Source organism: Petaurus breviceps, unplaced genomic scaffold (assembly GCF_028583685.1).
Source record: "Petaurus breviceps papuanus isolate PSGF00001 unplaced genomic scaffold, PetGlider_PUasm1.0 47, whole genome shotgun sequence".
Classification (NCBI taxonomy): Eukaryota; Metazoa; Chordata; class Mammalia; order Diprotodontia; family Petauridae; genus Petaurus; species Petaurus breviceps.
The window spans coordinates 9329236-9353531 of NW_027186349.1; the positions used below are offsets into that span (position 1 = coordinate 9329236).

General features: G+C 38.4%; 1 protein-coding gene across 6 annotated transcripts in view; it reads left to right on the forward strand.

Annotated features, from left to right (window-relative positions):
• Positions 1 to 24296, forward strand: part of RETREG1 (reticulophagy regulator 1) — a 171413-nt gene that overhangs the window by 104768 nt on the left and 42349 nt on the right. The window contains exons 1-2 of one of the 6 annotated variants that reach the window (XM_069101409.1): positions 5449 to 5557; positions 5820 to 5861. The exons of 1 other annotated variant lie outside the window; for it this stretch is intronic. In XM_069101409.1, the coding sequence (XP_068957510.1) occupies positions 5478 to 5557; positions 5820 to 5861 (122 nt within the window). In that variant the 5' untranslated portion in view covers positions 5449 to 5477. 4 more of the 6 variants (XM_069101412.1, XM_069101407.1, XM_069101411.1 and 1 more) reach the window with 4 other exon arrangements.

Consider the following 24296-nt stretch of genomic DNA (forward strand, 5'->3'; position numbering starts at 1 on the left):
TTAGCCTAGGGGCAGGGAAGATCTTCCAAATTTACATTCGCATTACACCACTTAAATTTCCAGCTTATGGGAGGGAAGGGCATGTCCAGTTCTCAGAACCCTTCAGTACCCTTGTTATTCTGGATCAATTAAAACTAAGTAAGAGTTTAGCCCTGGGACAGGGGGACCCCACAAGCAAAACAGTTGTAGGATTGTCCTGTTCACCATTGGGACATAAAATTAGAAGTTGAGTGTCATGTTATAATCCATAGCAGAAAAGGTATATGAGAATGGAAGTGTAGAACTGTAGCTGATAAGGTGTTTATATCTGGAACCAAGTACTTCCTAGCATACAGATTGGTGGGAGTTGGGAGCTTCTAGGGGGTGCCATGCTCTCAGTACTAGGTAGTTCTGGTTGGTTGGCTGTGGACCTTACTCCTTTCTTACACAGTTTAGAGATTTCTGGAATTTCTCTGCTTTTATTTATTTTAACTGAAGCATGAAGGATTCCCTATAATCTTTGGACTTTCTTAGCTGTTCTGGCTATAGATTACATCCAGCAGTAATCTGATGGATACTCTCACGAATGGGCCAGCTTCAAACCTCATCTCCTTTGAGGGCTCTCAGTCAGTTTGAGCTTGATCTTTCTAAAATTCTATAATTTGGATTTGAATATTTGGGATGAGTTTTTTCCTTGAATGCCCTACTACTTAGGGAAGCCACGAGTGTGAATTCCTTAGTATAATTCAGTAACTCTGTGTTTCAAATAGTCTAATTGTACTGTAGGAGTCACTTTAGTAGCATTGCTACGTTCATGTGGTAGCTAAATTCCTGGTCTCACAAAACCTGTGTTAATGACTAAAGTTGTAACTAGCTAGTACAAGAAAATGTTAACCTTTTTTTGCTGAGTCATTGGCCTATGAAAACTGTGAGTAGTAAATACAATATTAGACCTTTCAATTTAATAAAACTAGAATCCCAGAATTTTAGAGTTGGAAGGAACCTTAGAGGTCAAAATTTTGGAGCCTTGGTTTCCCTATCTGTAAAATGAGCTGGTTCAACTAAATTTCCAGCTCTGTGTGCTGTGATCCTTTGTTCTTTCTGCCTTCAGTCTCTCCATCCTTACCCATTAGGTTGTAGTGTTTTCCATCTTCTGTATCCCCCAGCACCTAGCAGAGAGCCTTGTTTATGGTGGGCACTTAATGAATTATTAATTGAATTAAACTGGATCTGATCCAATCTTCTTCCCCATGCAGGACCTCTTTGCAAAGTCCCTGACAAATGGCTAACTGACCATCTCTAGCTGAAGGCTTTTCCAGTTAAAGGAAACTTGTGGCTCTGTCTTCCAGCCTATTTAGTATCCTTGAATAACTCTCATTATTAGAAAATTCTTCTTTATAATTGAGTCTCTTATAACTTCTCCTAATTGTCCTGAATTCTGTCCTCAATACTAAACTACCTATTATACATCTAAGCCCTCTTCAAAGATATTTGAGGATGAGTATTATGCTTCCCCCCTTCCTTCTCTTTTGCTTGCTAAATGGCCTGAGTTCATCCTTGGGGCAGCTAGGTGGCACAGTGAATAGAGCATGGGCCTTGGAGTCAGGAGGACCCGAGTTCAAATCAGGTCTCAGACACTTGACATTTACTAGCTGTGTGACCTTGGGCAAGTCACTTAACCTCAATTGTCTCACCTTCTACCCTCCAAAAACAAACAAAAATAAAAAATATGACCTGAGTTCTTCCAATTCTTTATTCATTAAACATTCAACTAACACCATCAGACTGTTCCAGTTAATTAGCCACAGTGGTGAAATCATAAAAATGAAATAAAACTTTCATTATGTGGTGGAATGGAGAGAAAGTCTTGGATTTGGAATATAAAGACCCAGATTTGAATTCTGGCTCTTTTACTTATGACTTGAATAACCTTGGGTTTATGTCATCTCCCTGGGCCTCAACTGCCTCTTCTTTTGGATTAGGTGATTTCTCAGGTCTCTTCCATCTTTTAATCCCAGAATCTCTAATTAGAAGAGATAAAATTAGGGTTTGAACATCTCATGTTTAAATCTTGGACTGGGTTCTCAAACTAGTTGATATGAACAGTGAGGAGCAGCATGTTGATCACTATACCCAGGTAAAGGTCATGTCCACATCTTAAAGACCTTACAGTTCTTTGTGAAACAAGATGCCGTGTTAGGCAAAATGTACCTGTCCCCAGATGTTGTAGAGTGTGTTTTGTGCAAACTGGTTGTTTCTTTGACTCTTTGTATAATATCTGTAGCTTACATTTATATGGTATTTTACAATTGACAAAGCTCATCCTTACACAACAACTCACAATAAAGTCTAAGAATTGAGTTAAGAGACAGTATGGTGTATAATGGAGCACCAGACATAGTCAGCAAGACCTGGGTTTGAACTGTGCCTAGCACTTACCAGTGTTGTGTGATCATGGACAAATCACTTACCCTCTTTAGTCCTCAGTTTCCCATCTATACATATTCTGGGAATAATACTATCTGATGTAACTACCTCATTGGTTGCTGTGAGAGACACATGAGATTATGTATGTGAAGCATTTCATACGCTTTAAAGTGCTATGAGGTGGGTATTTAACATGGGGGTTTGAACTTAATTACCCTAAGATTAAAAGCCTGGTGCGATACCATATCATCTGAGCTAGCCAAAACAAGGTACAGTGATTGTATACAAAAAAGGGAGGGAATGGAGTAATACTGTATATTAAAATATGAAGAATCCTAGGTGTTTGAGAAGAGAGAGGCAGAATAGGAAGAAATTGGTTGAAGACCATCAGAGGCAGAACTGGAGCGATATTGTCCTCAGGGTGCACTGCAGATCATCTTTGACCCTGAGCACGATTTAGTTTTCTTGGGGCACTCCAATTATCCTGAAATCTAGAGCTTTCTCCGCCAGAAGCAGGGTAGGTGTTAATTTCTTCCTTAGTTTTGTTTTTCAAAGTTGAGGGAACATTTTCTAGAACAATTTCTAATCTAGATCTGATTCTCACCAACAAAGAACACTCGCTCTGGGAACACTGCATCTGGCATAAGATGTCTGATTCTGTATACAGTATTCTGGGAGGGACATTGATAAGCTGGGGAATGCACAGAGGTGGGCACCTAGCATGGTGTTAAGATTGATAAGAGTATGTCCTGTGAAGATTGATGGGTTGAAGGAAATGGGAATTTTTAGCTGAAGAGAAGATTGTGTTGGTAGCTGGGTGGGGCATCATGGCTATTTTAAGTATTTGAAGGACTGTGATGTGGAAAAGAGATTATTAGACTTGCTCTTCTTTGCCTTAGAGGGCAGAACTAGAAGTAATGAGTATAAGTTGCAGATAATCTAATCGCAGCTTGTTGTAAGGAAAAACTTCCTATAGCCTCAGAAAGCAGTGGGCTTTCCCTCACTGGAGGTCTTCAGGTTAGGGTTGGATGTCCACCTGACAGGTGTGTTATAGAATAAGAATAACATTTGGGTACAGATTGGACCAGATAAATGGCTGCTGAAGCACCTTCCAACACTCAAATTCCATGATTCTGTTATTCTCTGAATTCTATTTCATAGAAATTGTTTGTACTTTCAGCTAAATTTCAGAATCTGAATTTCTTTTTATTGCTCTGTCTTAGAAAAAAGAGCTCCAAAGAGTAGAGGAGAAAAATAATCTCTTTGTACTTGTGGCGTAAGATGTATGTATATATATATATAATTGTTCCTAGCTCTGTCATCTGGGGCTAAAATGAAGAAGCCATTTAATCCCTCTTTCCTGTGAAAGTTTTTTTAATACTTAAAATAGCTATAATGCCCCTTTCCTCTTACTTTTCTTCCTTGCCACTTTTTTTTAGACCTCAGAAATTACTACCAGCATCTCCCTTGAATTGAATTCCTAGGGGCAGGAATTGATTTAAAATTTCCTGGAAAGGTGAATGAAAGCATTTCTTTCAGTACCACAGGATCACAATACATGTAGTTCATGCATTGTACTGCTATGTAGGAATCCCTTCGTTGACCATTAAAATGCATGTGCAGATTTTCCTAAGGAATTTAATAGCACAATAATAAACAGAAAATACTACATGCTTTAAAGACATAAATAGTGCTTTAATATATAAAATATTTTTATTTATTTGCCCATCAAGATAGGATTTGATAAATTTGGATGCTAAGTTTAGGTTGTAGGACCCAGGAGTAAACTTGGGACCCTAGAACTTCTTTTAGTACCTGGGACCATCTCATATGGCAATGTCCTTCAGCCATGCAGGAGTTCCCCTTTTCCCATTGTTGATTTCCTTTGGGAGTCTCTATTTTGGGTACAGGCCCAGACCAGTCATGTTTCATTCCCCTCCAGGCTTTATTTCTAGCCCTAAAGATTTTGCCACCACTTATATCCCTCCACCAGCAACACCTATTAGCACCTATTTTTCCACATCTCCTCCAGCATTTGTCATTTTCCTTTTCTGTCATGTTAGCCAATCTGATGGATATGAGGTGGCACCTCAGAGTTGTTTTAATTTACATTTCTCTAATTATCATCTATTAGCCTATGACCCTACACTATTTTTGGTTGAAAAGTTTAACTGTGATCTTTTCAGGTTAATTTTATTTATTTATTTATTTTTTAAAAGCAATTGGGGTTAAGTAACTTGCTCAAGGTTACACGGCCAGGTGTTTCTGGGTGGGTGCTAAGTGTCTGAGACCAGATTCGATCCCAGGTCATCCCAACACTGGAGCCAGTGCTCTTACTCCCTGTTCTACCTGGCCGTCCCTCCAGGGTAACTTTAAAAAAAATGTGTGCTTGTGTCTGTCCTTCATCCTCTTTTATCTGTCATTCATCAATCTGTTTCTCCTCTTTGGTAAATAAAAGTTGAAATATACAGATTGAAATTGTTTTGCTCTGCTCTTCAAATTGTGACAAACAAGTGTCATAGGAATGGGTTGGGGGGGTCAGTAATGGACTTTAAAAATATCTCAGATTCACAGCCTGGCCCTTTGCCAGTATCAGAGGAGGATTTACTAGAAATCATTTTACAAATGAAGATACCCAGGGACATATGTGCTATCTGAGTTAGAAAGTTCAGGTTCCGATACTGTAGTAGTGAATTTTTCTTGGAAAAATGACTGACGCTGTCCTCTAAAGAAATACTGGTATACGGTTATGACATTTCTTGGAGTAAGAGTGGGGAAAAAATCAACTCTAGCTACATTTTTGCCAAGTGAGTGGTTGTGACATCGAGCAAACATTGCCGGGTACTATCACAGTTACAACACCTTTTGCTTCCAAACTCCCTGCTTCAGCTTGAGGGATAGGAGATTTAATAGACTGTGCTGAAGTCACATTTAATAGACTGTGCTGGGTCACCTGTGGTGTGTCTGTTCTTAGGGCTCAGTGCCCTGCCACGTTGAGGGAAAAAAAAAAGCAAAGAAAAGGAACAGGCCTCTGTGAAGTCATCCAAATAAAGGTTAATAACTGGGTGGTGATGCCTCCTCACAAGACTGAAGAGAAATGCTTGGCAACTGAGCTGCCCTTGCTCCCCAGCTGCCTGTCATGGTACTTGGAGTAAGTAAGAGGTGACCGACCTGTTTATTTATAGAAGGGGCCAATAACAAAGATAGGACTGGGAGCTTCATTCAGGACCAGCAGGAAGTGTGTAAACACTGACTGGAGGAGCCTGGAGCTCTCTTCTCCTAAGGGGGAAGAACTCTGGCTGGGTATTTTTCCTACTGACATATTTAGCTCCAGAGTTGAAAAGAGCCTATCATTTGGAATAATTACCTTGCTACAGAAGTGCTATAGTTGTATCTCCTTTATTTTTTTAAAGGGCTGAAATGCCTGAAGGTGAGGACTCTGGACAAGGCGAAAGGTATGCTTGATAAGTTTTTTCTTTGCCTTTTAAAGACGTGTGTGATAGATTATTTTTAAGTTAACAAATAATCAGCAAAAATACTTACCAAGTTTAGCTAAACCTATAAATATAAAGAACATTGGAAGAATTATCAGTTAGTTTACTTTTATATAGTTTAAAGGCAGAGATTTATAGTCTTTTATTCCTAGAAATATACAGCTAATAGAATAATAAGATAATATATATTTCTATATATTATGGTGAAAAAATAGAGGGGATACTTTACTATCTTGAAAAGAATAAAGTGTTGAGATTATTGTCCCCCATGTAAAAATTATTTAAATATTATTGTTTCTGAGTTTTAACTTTAACTCATTCCTGTTTGAAATCTAAGGTACCTTCTGTTTTTAGATGTGACTTCCTGTTCATACTTGTGACTTCTTGAAAATGCTGAAGTTATTTGATGTCAAACCAAGCTAATTTGTTTTTTTATTTTAAAAACTTCTTTTAATGACAGTTTACAGATGTGAATGAGATCATCCTGATAATTAGGAACATTACATTAATGAACAATATTGGAGGTTTTATTGTTCTCCAGTTACAGAAGTGGGTTGGGGTAGAGAGCAACATGTCAATTTAGTGATATGCACCAGTTTCTTTTTAAATTTCTTTAAAAATTTTACATTTATACATATACACATAAAAGAGAATACTTTTATACATACAAAGTAGAAAAGAAAAAAAGATATTGGATAGGAAACTGAAAATCTCTGGTACATATGGGTTATCTCCTTTTTTTAGAGTATATTATAAATTTAGCATGTTACTTTCAAAGCTGTCTTGATTGTTTGTGCCTCCTTTAGAAACTATTTTTTTTTTTTGCTTTTTTGTAAATTGCCTTTTAAGTGATTCATTTACCATCTTTTCCCTCTTTCATCCTCATTTAAACAACCACACAGCATTTCCATCCATATTAAAATTCTCCGTGTTCATTTATCTTAGTGTTTTAAGTAAATATGTTAACCAGGTAAATTAAACATCTTAATTATAATTCTCACCTGAGCAAATGTATTTCTGTATAATAAAAATGAACAGAAACAACCTTGTTTTAAGCGGAGTGCTCTCATTAACATTAATTTTCAGAATGAGTGGGGGTCTGTCACTCCACAGAAGTCCTCAAATCATTTGTTTTTATAAAAGACTTTTTTCTTGTGATCTAAAAAAAGAAATACAATTATTTGGATTCAGGTACTACTGCTTGTGTTGCTAAATGGAAATGTGACTTGCTTGGAAGTTGATTATCAAATTATCAGCTTATATGGTTAAATAACTTTCATTTTCAACTATATAGCTTTTACTTTTTGGTCCCCTTACTCCCCTCAGTACCACATCAGCATTCCAGTCTATACTGAAAGGAAGTGCTATGGTTAATAGTCAATTTATGCAAATAAAGTACCTTTTTAGATATCTGAGGTGGAATTCGAGATAGTCTGTGCTTTAGAATTAGATGGCTAGATGAAGGAATATGAAATGTTAAATTATTCCTTTCTCCCATTTCTTTTTTCATAATATAAATCCATAAATAAAATTTTATGAAACATTTTCAGAGAGCTGTAAAAGACTGGTTTGACTTTGAGATGACATATTTGGACCTTCAGTATATTTGATAATTAAATACACTAGTATGGTGACTAATTGTATAAACTAAATCAGCTGCAGTAGCTATTACAGGGAGAATACATTTGAAGGAATTTTAGATCCATGACAGTGTGGGGGAATAGAGTAATCGCTAGTGTTTTAATGATTCACAACATTATCACTTTTAATGAAAGAGTAATTTGTTGTTAATGACAAGTTATTTTGAAGTAACAAATTTTGATTACAATTTAAACATTACCAGAAGGGAAAGATAATATATTAAGACTACATACATAAAGGGAGCTTCCTTTGATGCACTTGGTGACAATGTATCTTTTTCATAAAATCTGGTGAGCTAAGTAATATTGTTCCCTTAGGGAAAGAATTGGGCACATAAAGACCTAAATAAACCTCCTTTAGTATTTTGTTTCTCATAGGATATAGGGCAGAAAAGGAACCAAGAGATTATCTACTCTACAGTCTATCCAAACAGTTGCTAGTCTGTGGGATATAATGGATTCAACATTAGCATAGTTACCCCACTTATTCTAGGCCTAGAAATTGATGAATGTCTCTCAAATTCCAAAATTACATGTAAGTTTGTTCCTTCTCACCTTCATCCCTATTCTCTTACCTTCACAATATTATTAAGTCACTCTGGATAGGAGAAAGGAATATTGCCAATGGATGGTTCTTTCAGAGCTTAGAATTGTTATTATATCTAGAGTAAATTATATTAATAAATTTGGGAGTAAGTTAGCTACTGGTTTACCCAGCTTTTGTGATGGGGTTAGGAGAGATCTCTGTATACAAAGAATTAATGGATTTCTGCAGATAAAACTAGTACTATTTATGTTTGGTTGGAATTCTGTATTGTTTCCTGTTTCTTTTATGTAACAATTTAAGATTTGCTAATCACTTAACCTAGCAGTGTTTTTGTTTAATCTTCACAAAGTCCTGGTGAATTAAACAGGTTATTAGAGGGAGAGTTTTTGCAGGTTGAGGAAACTGAGGCCCAAAGTTGAAGTCACTTGCCAGTGGTCACATGGCTAGTAAGGGTCAAAGATGGAATTTGAATTCAGTTCTTTTCTAACTCTTTAAGTCCAGCGCTTTTTCACCTGAACTGCATTGTAGGTAATCCTGATTACTTTTTTTTAACTTTAAATATATATATATATATATATATTTGTTTTTTTTTTAATGAATTTGTTTGTTTCCTTTTAGTTTACAGGATTCAATTCCACAATTCCTTAAGTTTCAAATTTTGTCCCTCTCCCTCCCCTCTCCCCCATGGTGTCATATAGTCAGTATAGGATCTGTAAATACTTTCGCATTATACATTAGTCAGGTTATAAAGACTGATTGTATCAGATGGAATGAAAAATGGTAAAGTGGACATAAAACCAAATAAGAGAAGGAAAAAGATCAGGTATTTTGCTTCCACCTGTAATCCTGATTACTTTATGCACTTGGTTCTTAAAGTGGCACGTGGTTATTCAGAGTGATAATTAAAACAGGATCACCCTGAATCAAAAAAAACATCTGGACTAAAGAGATTACCTTTACTTGGTGGAAGAGGTGCTGGATTTGGAATTGGGGCACATGAGATTGAATTTTGGGCTAACTACTTACTAGAAGGGGACTGTGTTAGAAAATTTCTATTGTACTGTCTGCCTCTAAATCTTAGGATATTCTCAGTATATCTAGCTGTGTTTAATGTATATTTTGAACATCATCATGATAATAACCCTCTCAGTGAAATTAGGAGTTAGGTCCTAATGCCCTTGACCTCCAATATTATGTTCTTTTTTATATAGAAGGACATGGTGTCATTAATAATAAGTTTATATATTATATATTATACATATTACATATATTATAGTATAATAATAAGTTTATTGGGCTCCTATTGATTCTTTATTAATGATCCAGTTATCAAAGTGCCAAAAGAACCTCTTCAAATCGGGCCCTTTGTATTTTAGGGCAGTGGTATATCAGAATTCTGGTTTTACAGGATCATATATTTAGGGTAGGAAGGGATCCCCTAGCATTTTATAAATAGGGAAACTGAGACCCAAAGAGGTGATATGGCTTGTCCAAGGTCACATGGTAAGTGTTTGTGGCACAATTCAAACTTGACTCCAGGTTGAGTATTCTAACCTACTGAATCCCCCTACCTTTCAGGAAACTACTCCATATATTAGCAAATGAGGGAAAATAGGATATAATTGGGTATGGGAAGGGAGTAAAGGAAAAGAGAAAGGCAGGGTGAAGTAGATAGTAGAACTGGCCTCTGGAAGACCTGTGTTCAAGCCTCATCTCTGACTAAGGCATGATAAATCACATAACCCCCCAATGTCCACAGGCTAGGCTACTCTTTGAGGGTGATCAGCAACTACTCCTCTCTTTTGGTAGAGGGAATTTGCCACTGGATATTCCCTGTATCAGGGGAATTATAGATTCAAGCTCCTCCCCCAACTCCTCCCCAAATCCCAAGGTGGAAAGGGAGGAAAAAACTTTTATTTAATAGGGGTGGGAGGAATGGAAATCAGAAAAGCTCTTCTACTGGCCACTCCCTTCATCCACAGCCACGGAGCAAGCCTTAGACAAATGGGTGGTGGTCCTTACTTTGTCTGCTCAGGGACCTGGCAGGAATGCTGGCATCACTCAAGCTCTGGGGCTGTCCCTCTCCTGATAAGCCCCAGTGCTGACCCTGTGAGCCCAGGCTCCAACATCACAGGGCCATTCTTCATTGGAGATGGCTCAGAGCTGATGGTACATGGAAAGAAAGCCCTTTGCAGGGGCGGAGCCAAGATGGCGGAGTAGAAGCACAACCTTCCCGCGGCTCCGGCTTCCACCCTCCCCAATCCATGTAAAAAGGGGACTCTAAACAAACTTTGCAGCTGCAGAACCTACAAAATGACACAGAGAAGCTAACCTCCCACTGAGAACAGCCCGGCAGGCCGGCAGGAATCACCAGCACAACGCTCTGGGAGCTGAGCCCAGCACCACGCCAAGGCTTTAGCCCAGGGCGGGCCTGACCAGCCGCGGCCAGAGGGACTCCAGATCAGCAGCAGCTGTGGCCGTTTCCAGATTTATCAATACATAGATGCGAAGGACAAGGTGAGAGGCCACTGCAGTCTGGACTTTGGGACCCAGGAAGTGGGAGTGCGTGGCTTTTACCCCCGGGGCGAGAAACTGCTGAGATGCTGGCACAGCCTGCCAGTGCCACGTGGCGGCTTCAGCTCCTTGCCTGCAGAGTGTAGGGGGACCAAGCACCAGTCTGAGGGGTAATCGCTCTTGCTTTAACCTGCTTGGATCTGGATTGCTGTCTAGGGTGGAGGTCCTGGGGTGTATGTCCAGCTTGCCAGAGCGTGTGGAGACCTCAGAGAGGGCACCCATCTAATACCTCCAGCAGCTGAGAAAACCCCAGCGTTTGGAACGAAAACTCCCCTGTCTGGTGGCAGAGTCCTACTGTGGCAAAAAGCCCAAAAGTCAAATCATTGAGTGGCAAAATGAGCAGGCAAAGGAAACAAAGCAGACAGAAGATTTCAACATTACACTCCTATTTTGGGGATAAGAAGGAGCAAGGCATGGATCAGGAGGAAATCAGTGAAGTCAGAACTCCTGCACCAAAAGCTTCAAAGGAAAATACAAGCTGGTTACAGGCCATAGAGGACCTTAAGAAGCAGATAAGAGAAGTGGAGGAAAAATTGGGAAGAGAAATGAGAACAATGCAAGAAAATTATGAAATGAGAGTCAACAGCCTGACTGAAGAAAATAATACCTTAAAAAACAGACTGACTCAAATGGCAAAGGAGGCTCAAAAAGGCAATGAGGAGAAGAATGCCTTAAAAAGTTGAATTTGCCAGATGGAAAAAGAATCTCAAAAGCTCACTGAGGAGAATCATTGCTTCAGAATTAGATTGGAGCAAATGGAAGCTAATGACTTTATGAGAAATCAAGATGCTGTTAAACAGATCCAAACAAATGAAAGAATAGAAGGCAATGTGAAATATCTCATGGGAAAAACCACTGACCTGGAAAATAGATCCAGGAGAGATAATTTAAAAATTATTGGACTGCCTGAGAGCCATGACCAAAGTAAGAGCCTGGAAAGCATCCTCCAGGAAGTTCTCAAAGAAAACTGCCCTGATGTTTTAGAACGAGAGGGCAAAATAAAGGTTGAAAGAATCCACCGATCACCTTCTGAAAAAGATCCCAAAAAGAAAACTCCTAGGAATATCATAGCCAGGTTCCAGAATTCCCAGATTAAGGAGAGAATATTACAAGCAGCCAGGAAGAAACAAAGAAACAATTTGAATATTGTGGAAACACAATCAGGATAACCCAGGATCTGGCAGCTTCTACACTGAGGGATCGAAGGGCCTGGAATGTGATATTCCGGAGGTCAAGGGAGCTTGGATTAAAACCAAAAGTCACCTACCCAGCAAAACTGAGTATCATGTTTCAGGGGAAAATATGGTCATTTAGTGGAATACAGGACTTTCAAGCATTCTTGCTGAAAAAACCAGAGTTGAATAGAAAATTTGACATTCAGATACAAGAAGCAAGAGAAGCATGAGAAGGTAAACAGGGAAAAGAAATCATAAGGAACTTATCAAAGTTGAACTATTTTTTTTTTTTAAAGCAATCGGGGTTGATTGGCTTGCTCGGGGTTGCACGGCCAGTTGTTGTTTCTGGGTGTGGTGCTGAGTGTCTGGGCCCGGATTTGATCCGGGTCGTCCCGGCACTGGGGCCGGTGCTCTTGCTTGCTGAGCCACCTGGCCAAAGTTGAACTATTAACATTCCTACATGGAAAAACAATAATTGCAACTTATGAAACTTTTCTCAGTAGTTGAAGGGATTAGAAATATATATGTCTTTATATGAGTGTATGTGAGCATATGAATACATATGTGAATGTGTGTATATATGTTTACAGGTATACATAGATAGAGGGCACGGGACCAATTTAACAGGAAGGGATAATACTTAAAAGGTGAAATTAAGAGGTAAGAGGAATATAATGAGAGGAGATGGGGAGAGACAGAGTGGGGCAACTATCTCATACAGAAGAGGCAACAATGGAGGGGAAGAATAGGAAGGCAAAAGGGAATGGGTCAACCTTATTCCTATTGAATCTGGCTTGAGGAGGGAGGGAAATACACACTAAATAGGGGATCTCACCCTCCAGGAGAATAGGGGGGGAAGGGGAGGTGAGGGGGGATGATGGAAGGGAGGGCAGGCTGGGGGGGGAGGGAAGTTGGAAGCACCCACTTTTGAAAAGGGACAGGCTCAAAGTAGAGAATAAAACAAGTGGGAGGTGGGATAGGAGGGAGGGAAATATAGTCAGTCTTTTACAATACATCTACTATGTTATTGTTTTGCATTAGCCACACATTTACAACCTATACTGAACTGCTTGTCTCCCCAGTGGGGGTGGGTGGCAGGGGGGGAAGGGAATGAATCTGGAATTGAAAGTTTTAAAATCAAATATTCAAATATATGTATATAAAAAAAACAACTGAGAAAGAGGTTAAAAGACTTACCTAAGGTCACACATCTAATAAGTGTCTGAGACTGGATTTGAACTCAGGTCTTCCTTACTCCAGGTTTTTTCTCTATCCATTGCACTATCTAGTTGCCTCACATAACAACACATGGTAACATGCCTTGTAGCAGGCATTCTCAAACTTTTCAGTATCAGTCTGCCCCTAAACTCAAAAAATTATTAAAGATTCCTTTGCATGCTTCAAAATTATTGAGGACCCCGAAGAACTTCTTTATGTGTGTTATATCTATCAATATTTACTATATTAGAAATAAAAACTGATAACATTTAAAAAAAAAAAAAGCCCTTTGCAGCTCACTGGGGAAGAATGCTTTCTGTCCTCTCACTTGGACATCACCCCATCCCCTCCCCTTGGTTACTGTGTGTGTGTGTCTATGTCTGTGTACCTGCTGTAAAGCTGAACTGTACTGACCAGTCTTTCCCACGCCTGTAACTTCTCCTGCAAGGCTAATAAACCATTGTGATGATAATTATTTCCAGGTACCTCTCCTTCCTTGCAGAATTCAAACCCACTGGCTAAGTTTAGCCAGACCACCATGCAGATGACAACCCATCTATCATCCTGATTCTGTGCTATATTTGTCTAAGTTTCTCCTATAGACCCTCCACAGAGGACACACCCAGTATTCTGGAGCCCTTTGTCTAAGTCTTGTCACATGTTGAGAGTACCAGTAGGGCATGACTGAGCATCTGGCATTCTTAGCTGTCATTGCATTACTAGACCACCTCCTTGTACAAACATACAACCATTCTATTTCTGCCTTGGCCCTAGTTCTCAGACCTGCCTTTTAAAAAAAAAAATACCTTTTTGTCTCCTTTGCTGGCAGTATCTTGCTGCTCCTTGAGGGCCTGCCTGTGGGAATCCCCTAATTTTCTAATTCTAATTTTCTTTCAATTTCTAAGATCTTTGGAATTGTGTGCAGAAGTAGAACGAATAGGCCCTCTACTGAAAGTGCAACACAAACTTTAGTGTGAATGTTTCCTGACATGCACATACTAGTTGTTTGGAAGGGTTTTTTGGTTTTGTTCTTTGCATACATCCTGTTTCCCTCTTTTTTGAGATAAATATTCCTGTTCAAGAGTTAAATTCCAGATAGGAAATGTGTTTTTCTGTTAAAGGGGAAATATGACTGTTTTTAAGGATTTTGGTGTAATGGGTATTTTAGGCTCAGCACAACCGCTGTTATAGGCTGTTTGTTAGTAATTCGTTTGAGATATTTAAAAGAAATAACAATTTATTTTAGAAAATCTGCTAGGACATTTTTTATTAGTTTATTGGTCTTTATTTAAAAACAGTATAACCTTTTACTGAAATTTATGAGTTGGGGAATTTTTGCTCAGCAGTTTTTTAGCTCACACATTATGGATTAATATAGTCCATATTTTTAAAGTTTTTGTTGTACTTGTCAATGACAAATTTTTTTCAGGTGTGAACTAAGATTAAAAAAATGAAATTGAACTGTGTACTTTTTTCTGGATGAAGAATCTGATAAATATGTTCTGATATCTATTTGACTTTTTTTAAACATATCTATGGTCTTATTTTATTTTTTAGCTCTACCTTGTATCACTAGACTTAAGGGAATTGTGGTATCGGCACTACCTTGTTCAATACCTTGAGAATTTGCCCAGATAGAAGTGCCTTTTTCTGTTTTTTTCTAATGCAAAGAGACAGAAAACCAGTCTTGAGCAAGTAGAAATAGAAAATGGCTTACCTGGATATAGGAATAAGATGATAGATCCACCTTCCACACTTCATTAGCTTTTTGTTTACTTTACAAATTAAAAGAGGCTGTAATGCATTAAGATTTTGGGGAAAAGGAAGGTCATTTCTTTGTTTATAAAATATAATACAATTTTAACCTTTACTATCTAAAACTCTTTTAACATCAAACTGTGGAAGTGAAGATTAGGAAGATTGTTATTTCTAATCACTGAGAACTTTAGTGGTTTTCTTGTGTGTGTGGTTTTTTATTTTTTTATTTTTCCTGGTTCTCCACCCCATCCTCCTTCTCCAAGGCCTAGCCAACTGATTATTTTGCCTCAATCATCTGTCATTTTCTTTCCCCTCCACATATGTGTATACACACACACACATACACACACACACACCTCTCACATCTACACGATACTTTCCCCACAACAGCTCTGTGTTGTTGGTTGTATAAGTATTATTGTCCTAGTTTTGTAGATGAGGAAGCTGAAATTCTGAATGATTAATGATTACACAGCTCAGCTCCTGAGTATGTGGGCCAGAATTTAAACCTAGCTGTCCAAACCCAGTGCTTTTTTTACTTTTCTTTTTGCTTCTTAATATTAAAAACTCAATTTGCCAGCTTCATGGAGGAAGGAGAAGTTCCATATTACTATTTTTCCAAGAAAACAAAAGCTTACTCCTTTAAGCACCTGAACTTTGACGAGTTCAACCATTTTGATACAGGTTTTTTTTTTTTTAATGGATCACACACTTGCCCTTTTTATGCAGAGCATACTGAAGAGAATTTAACTTTTTCTTTATTTAATGTCATCTTGTGGTCATTAACATTGTATTAGTATCTGTGTTGTAGTAATTCAAGTAATCAAAGGACTGTAAAGAAACTAGGAAGTGCAATATTTTTTTTTTCAGTTCAGACTATGCCTAAAAGACCATAAAGAGAATGCCTTCTTAGTTTGTTACAGTCTGTAGAAAATCTATTGGTAGGCTTCATCCTTGTAGTAACGCCTTTAGGGGTTGTTGAGATGTCTTTGATCCCATGTTAAATGACTGAACAATTGTGGTTTTTTGAGTCCTCTCTTTTTTTAAATAGGTTTTCTGGTTATGACTTAGTTCTAGTTGATATGCTTGTCTCTGTGTTAATTATTTTTTGTTCTATATTGTTTCTTATAATCTACTCTAGGCTGGGACCAGATAATTCTAAAAAGTTTAGTTACGTCTAAAATATTAGTTAATAGTCACTAAATAAGGGCCCTGAAGATGTTATCTTATGACTGAAGCATGGGCTTTATGATATCATTGATTATGGCTACTGAATATCAATTTTTGCTTCCATGTTCTTTTTTTACTGATATGACCTCTAGCTAAATGAAGTGGTAATGAACTAAAACCATTTATAAATCTAAATTCTCTTTTTTACTTTTCATTATCTTACATTACTAAACAAAAATAAAACTTCAGACTTGGTATTCTCCCCTTTGAGTTTGGAAGGGCCCTTTTACTACAGTACAGAGAGGAAAAAAGCTTCCTTATAACTTTTTTTTTTTTTTGCTTTTTGGAGGGCAATTGGGGTTAAGTGACTTGCCCAAGGTCACATGGCTAGTTTCTGTGTCAAGTGTCTGAGGCCAGATCCGAACCCAGGTCCTCCTGACTCCAGGAGGGTGCTCTACTCACTGCACCACCTAGCCGCCCCCTTCCTTATGACTTTGGTAAATGATGATTATGACATTTCTGATAAACCTAGTAAATGCCTAGATATATTAGCCTGTCAGGCAGGATTTTGCCTGATTTCAGTAAAACAATATAATAAAGCATGTGTGTTCCCATGATGTGCCAGTAAACTTCACTGAGAAACATTAGAGAGTGTTCTTACTCTCCTTTGTCCTTCAGGAAGAGCTTTGATGTCAGGGATTTTGCAAAGGAGATTCATGATTCAGGTAAAGGGTTAGCCTAGTTGGCCTTAGCTTTGTGACTCTGATTTTGTTACTTCTATCTCTTCTGGGATCTCATGACACTGGCCTCCAAGGCTTTCCTCAAAGTAGAAGCCCCATCTCCAATTCTGAGCATTTTCAATGACTTTCCCATGCCTGCCATGGTCTCTCCCTTCTGGTTTCCCTGACTTCCTTCAGTTTCCAGCCGAAATCTCACCTTCTATAAGAATCCTTTTCCATCCTCCTTAATGCTTATACCTTCCTTCTGTTGATTATCTTCAATTTCTTCAGTTTATATATAGTAGTTTGCATGTTGTTTTCTCATTAGACTGTGAGCTCTCTGAGGACTGGGATTGTCTTTCTATCCCAATACTTAGCACAGTGCTTGGCATTTAGTAGGTGCTTAATAAATGCTTATTGAGTGGCCAATTGCTCTCATTTCTAAAATTAAACCATATAAGAGGATAGAGAAGCTTTTGTTTTAAACAGGTGTAGATTAATAGAAAATATCAAGGGCAAGAGGCAGATTTAAAAAAAAATCCTTCATTTAGTAAATGTCTTGGGAGAAATACCAAATGTTTTTACCACTCACTTTAAAAATGAATAACAAGGGATTTTGAACTCTTCAGTCAACAGATTAATGAATCTTGAGTTTCATATTAAGATTAGGGAAAAAATGTTTTTTTGGGAAGAGGTTAAAAGTGTCATTACACAGTGCATCAAGGCCATGGTTTATAACTGAAACTCATTCCTTTCTTTTTTTTGTTGGAGGTTAGTTAAGTCTTAGTGGGAATGGCATAGAATGAGAACTAGAATAGCCTTGGGAAGAAGGGACCTTCAAGAACAAATGGGTAAGTTGTCTGCTGCACTTAGAAAAATCTGGAAATGATAGACAATGTATTCAACCACTGTGGGGAAAGGAGTTATAAAAAAGAAGTGGAGGCTTGTTCTGTAGGTCATAGTGTTAGAGCAGTGTCATCTTATGCTGCAATAGCTAGCTGGATCAAATTAAGCAGGAAAGGGAGGTTCCCTACTAACATGCATGTACTCACATGCCCTTCTACCCTCCTGCCTCTGCCATGTTTACTCTAACCTCCACCCTCTTGGTCCAGAATTAGCAGGGATGTGAAAACCAAAGGAGTTGGACTAGTATGGTGAGTAGACTCTAAACCATGCTAGGATTGGCAATGGAGCTAACAATATTTCACCTAGATAAGAGACAGAGGAAGACTTGAGCTCTGTCTTAAAACATTTTAAGGGATGTTGTATTGTGAAGAATTAGAATTCTTTCTTTTTTTTTGCTTTTTGGAGGGGGAAGGCAGGGCAGTTGGGGTTAAGTGACTTGCCCAAGGTCATATGGCTAGTAAGTGTTAAGTGTCTGAGGTCGGATTTGAACTTAGGTCCTCCTGACTCCAGTGCCAGTGCTCTATTCACTGTGCCACCTTGCCACCCCAGGATTAGAATTCTTAATCCAAGTAGACAGAACTAAGACCATAGGGAGGAGATATAGAAGTGCATATTTAAGTTCAGAATAAGGAAATATTAACTAATTTTTTGAATTGTCTAATAATGGAATGGACTTCTCTACAAGGTGATGAGTTCTTTGACACTCGAAGTATTTGAAGCAGAACTTGATTATTGACCATTTCTTGAGGTGCTAGAAAGGGGGTTTCATGCTTCAGTTAAGAGGTTGAACTGAATGACCTTTAAGACCCTAGATCCTTTCCAAGTTTAGGATTCTATGAGTCTAACCTGGGATGCTGCAAGTGTACTAGGGAAATTTTTGTAAATAGACAAATTAGATAATGGATAAAGAACTTTGAAAACAAGTACTATATGAATGTAAGATGGTGGCGGTATTATTAGTAGTAGCATAATACATTAGTATTCTGACATATTTCTTATGAAATAAGAACATAAGGTATGGACTATCTTACCGTCTCTTTTAGCCCATTCTTACTGCTAGCAGCTAGGTTTAGCTAGAGCATTAGATCTGAAGTTAGGAAGATCTGCATTCAGATCCAGCTTCAGACAGTAGCTTTGTGACCTTGGGCAAGTCAGTTAACCTCTGTTTGCCTAAGTTTCTTCAATTGTAAAATGGGGTTAATAATAGCACTTACCTTGCTGGATTGTTGTGTGGATCAAATGAGATAGCATTTGTAAGTCACTTAGCACAGACTCAGGCACCTAGGTGCTATTTAAATGCTAGTTGTTGTTGTTATCCCTACATAGCCAGGAGGATTGTGTTGAATTGTTTCAGAGTTTGTATAATAAACCTGTTGGTGTGAAGTACAATGAAAACCACTGTGCACAAAACAGATTCCTCGCTCAGACGAGACTATTGATTCTGTCTAGGGCCAGGACATATCTGCTGCTTCCCCCAGCTCTTCATGAGCAGAGTCAGAGTGTGTGGAGTCAGCCTGATCATATGTGGAACACGTGTGATTTTTACCCTCTTTGTGTTGATATGGAAGGAGAGACAATGAGGAGATCTGGGATAGAGTTGGACTCAAGAAATTGTTGACCAACACCTGTAGATTCCTTAGGTATGAAGGTTTTCATCTGTTCCTTGAGTAATGACTAAGGGGAGAATCCCTGTGTGTTCATAGACATTGCCTAACTGTGACTTATCATTTTGGTGTGTCCTTGATAGATAAACTCCTCAAGGGCAAGGACGGGACTCTCATCTCCTCTCTAGGACACCAACACATAAGTGCTTAATGAATGTTACATAATTATCATCACTATTAAGCTTCAGTCTCAGCCCTGTAAACAGAAACAGAGGCAGCTGAGTGTAAGTGATACCCTCTGGCTTAATAGCTGACATTTCATGGTGGTATTTTCGTTGTGTATCAACAAATATGTTATTTAAAAAGAAAAAACCTAAATGTGTGTATAATGTAACGGAAAGCCATAAATTAACCCCCATCCTCATTAAAAGTCATTTCCAGTTTTGAGGTGTGGGGACAGGAAAATATTCTCAAATATTTTTCTCCACTCTACAGATTACAAAGTATATAAAATCCTGAACAGTGTGACATATAAATGTTATTATAAGGATATTGAATAAATCATTGAATTAAAATTAAATATGAATTGTAGTTGATAACTTTTTTTTTTTTAGCAAATTGATATAAAACCAATAGCATAATATTTTAAGTATCTCTTAAAAGCATGCTTCCTCTAAGGAAAGTTTGAGTGACAGAATCTACCATGGACGGAATTAACAAATAAACAAGTAAGCCATAGACCTAGGCTGGCTCTGTGTGCCAGAAATAAGATGAGACAGTGGCTAATTAATCAAGATACACTGGGCATTGGCATTGGTCATAAAATATGATCATTAATCCTTTGTTACATCAGAGGACAAGTTAAAGGAGGAATCCATTGCTTAATACAGAAAAAGTATTCAAAGCTTGAGAGGTTACAATAAGGACTTATTTTTAAAGTCTTTTTTTGAAAGAGGAATAAAGCAATTTAAAAATATTGGTGGAATGATTGATTTTAGTTTGAATTGCTAGCATTTATTGCATTGGTCTTAAGAATTTGACAGATCTGTAGAGCAACTGCCTGATAGTCAGTAGTCAACAACTGTGCTAAGCATTGGTGACACAAAGAAAGCAATTTAAAAAAAACCAAAATATTCCCTGAGCTTAAGGAGCTCTCAGTCTAATGGGAGAGACAACCCACAAACAGCTGTGTGCAAATGATATATACAGGTTAAATTGGAGATAATCTCAGAGGGGAGGCATTAACACTGAGGGTGATTGGGAAAGGCTTTTGCAAAGGTGGAATTTCAGCTGAGAGTCTGAGGTGGAGACAAGGAGAGCCTTTCAGACATGGGGGAGAGCCACTGAAAATGCATGATGGCAGAGATGGTGAGGAACAGCTAGTAGGCCGGCATCACTGGATTGTAAAGAGGAAGAAGACTGGAAAGACTGAACAGGACCTGTTTTAGGGCTTTAAAATCTAACCAGGATTTTATATTTGGTCTTAAAGGTAGTAAAATGAAAACTTATGTAAAGTCCTTTGCAAGCCTTTAAGGGATATGTAAAAGCTAGTTATTATTATTATCATTATTACTATATTATGCCACTGGGGTGTATTGATTGGGGATGGTGGTGATACAATCAGAACTGAACTTTAAGGTTATCTTTTTTGATAACTGAGTACAAAATGGATTGGATGGGGAGAGATTAGAGGCAGAGAGACTAACCAGAAGGTTGTTGCAGTAGTCTAGGCGTGAAGTGATGAGGGCTGTACCATGGTGGTTAACATAGACAAGAGATGTTATGAGAGGAGAATCAATAGAACTTGAGAATAGATTGGATTGGGATGTGTATGTGAGAGAGAGTAAGAGATTGAGGATGATACCTCTGAGCCTGGGTGAATGGAAGGATGAATGTGCTTGAACGGTAATAGAGTAATAAGTAAGTCAGGAAGAAGGGAAGGTTTGGGGGAAAAGGTGAGATCAGCTTTAGACTCTAGGTCAAATTTTAGATTTCTGTGGTACGTGCAATTCAGGATGTCTAATAGGCAGTTGGAGATGTGAGACTGTAGGTCAGGAGAGAGGTTAGGACTTGATAAGTATATCTGATAATTACCAGCATAGAGATAACAGTTGAAAGCATGGGAGCTGATGAGAGCATCAGGCAAAACTTTGGAGAGGAAGAAACAGAGGGCCCAGGGCAGAGCATTGAGGGACATCCACAGCTGGCATGACCTGGATAAAGAATCCAGCAAAAGATACTAAGAAGGACAAGTCAGACTAGAAGAAGGACAACCAGAAGAAAGCAAGGTTGCAGAAAACAAAACGAAACAAAACTAGTGTACCAAGAAGAAGAGATTGATTGACAGTGTCAAAAACTGTAATGTCCAGATCCTCTGGGATCACTTGGGGAACCTTGTCTCTCTGATTCTGTCAAGGGCATACCTGGTGGCCCTAGCAGTTGATCAGAACTCATTTATTAAATGCTTACTATGTGCCAGATGCTTTGGATAGAAATACAATAAATGAAATAATCTCTCCTCACAAAGAACTCACAGTCTTACCAGAGAGACAACAAGGACATATACATGTACATATGCATATATTCACAACACATATGTATATGTATGTGTGTATCTACATATATACATATACACAGAGAGAGAATAAACAAAGGGAATAAATATTAAATCGCTAAATGAAATGTTTCAGAGGAAGAATGCTAGCACTTGAGGTGACTGGCAAACAGTTGGTATATCTGACTTACTGAATGCTATATTTTGTTTAAGACTATGTGGCCACCTTAGGAAAAAGTTGTTATATATTGCTGTGAATGTTGTGCGTTAGTTTCTTGAATGTTTTGCTCTAGTTTGTTGCTGAATAAATAGAGTTCGCTATACTATGCGATTAGATCCTTAAAGTTATTCACAGCAGCAGTCCTCAGGAGAGCTACTCGTGATTGGCTTTACATTTATGGCGTTGGCAGGATCATAAAGTATAGTGTCTCTATTTGTTCCAGGATGCGTAGCCATTTAGATTGTAAGGATCTAAAGGATCCTGGAGGGGTGGAATGTAATGGCCAGCAAAGTGGTACTTTGCTGCTTGTTTCAGCTATTCAAGGGTGTTTGAGTCTTGCCTTTGTGTCAAGTCTTTGTTGGAAACTGTATACATTGTGTTGTTCTTAATAGGCCTAAGGGAGTTTGGAGACCTTCCCTGCCCTTAATAAGCCTAACATCATCACATGGAGCCCATGGTGGGAGGAGCTTGCTGAAGGAATGGAACAGGGAGGAGCAGAGCAGAAAAAAGTTCAAGCATGAGCTGAGACCAGGCAGAACTGAGATAGAGAATGCTTGTGGTGTTGGCACTCTGTCTGTTCTGTCTGTGTTGATGTTACTTTGTCAGACAGAAACACTCTGTTGATTTGTGTTGATTTCTCAGACTGAAAGTGAATTGAGATGATAGTGCCAGCAATGTATATAAATATTGTCATAGCTCTGTTAAGCTTTGCTTTCCTAGAAACAAAAACTGTGAAGGGCTTGAAGTGGAATAGTTCCCATGGATTGAGATACAGAGCTAGAGCAAGGAGCTGCTGGCTTGTGAATCCAGGCAAGAACTGGGAGCGTGGAAGAGGAGCCATGGAGTTTGGAAGTTAGCCTTGAATTAAGATGAAAGAAGATTTTACTTGGGTACTCAGTGCTGACGGATGATATTGTAACTTACTGGATGATATTGTAACTTACTGGATGATATTGTAACTTACCGGATGATATTGTAACTTACGGTAACCTAGGGGTGGGTAGTGTTTGTACTTTCTGCTACCCCTTAAGGATGATTACCTCTTGGAAGCCTTGATTACCTGATTGGAAGCCAGCTTCAAGTCAAGATGAAAGAAGACTTGACTTGGGTACTCTATATTGATTGAGGAGATTGTGAGTTACTGAATGATATGTTTTGTTTAGGACTATGTGGCCACCTTAGTAATAAGGTGTTATGTTATATTGTTGTGGATGTTGTGCTTTAGTTTCTTGAATGTTTGGCTTTAGTTTATTGCTGAATAAATAGAGTTCACTATACTATGAGATTAGATCCTTAAAGTTATTCACAGCAGCGGTCCTCAGGAGAGCTACTTGGGATTGGCTTTATAATATCTTAAGAGAAACTGATGAAATCTGGTCAAGATCACATTTGTTGTCTAATAGTATTAGAATTAATATTTCATTTGCTTTTTGTAGCCATTAAGGCATATTTTAAAGGATTAAACATGGCAATAAAATGTTTCATTTAGAATATTGTAGTTGCTCAGTCCTTCCATTCATTGAATCTGGGCTTTGCTGTCTCTCATGTTCTATGTCAACTTATTCTTTGCTGAACTCTAGCAGATACATGAATAAAAATGAGTAGGTATCTTATGAGAGGCAGGTAAGGATAGTAACATAAATAGAGGGAGAATCCTGGATAAGGAAGGGCTGAACATGTATCATGTTAAAATCTTAAAATGCTATATAAATCTATCTGCTCACATTATTATGATTATTAATATCTGTGAGTTCAGGCTTGCTACATGATGGCATAGTTTTATTCTCAAGGAATCATTTAAACAGAGAGAGAGAACAATGGGACACAGTTAATAATAATAAACACTAGGCTGAGTTACATGCCTCACAGGACTATTGGTTCACTGCACCAAAGTAAAGGTCATAGAATCTCAGACTAGAGGAGGTTGAAGGGACCTGAGAAGCCATCTAATCCAATCTATACCTGAACAAGGCTCATCATTATAACATAATTAACAACTTTGGGATGAGAGGGGGTGGGGAACCAGGGAGTGGGGAAGGCCTATTACTTCAAGGGCAACTTTTTCCATTTTGGGGTCTTTTAAACTGTCGGGCTGGATTTTTAGATGAGATTGTCTTCCTAAGCCTCTCCCCTTGGCTTCAGTTATGCATCATCTTTTGCCTGTTAGACATTCAAACTGGATCTCCTGGAGATAGCTCAAACTTAAAAATGCCAAATCTGAACCTCTTATCTTCCTCCCAAACCCTCTGTTCTTCCATTCCCCCTCCCTTCCTTCCTCCCTCCCTTCTTCCCTCCCTCCCTCCCTCCCTCC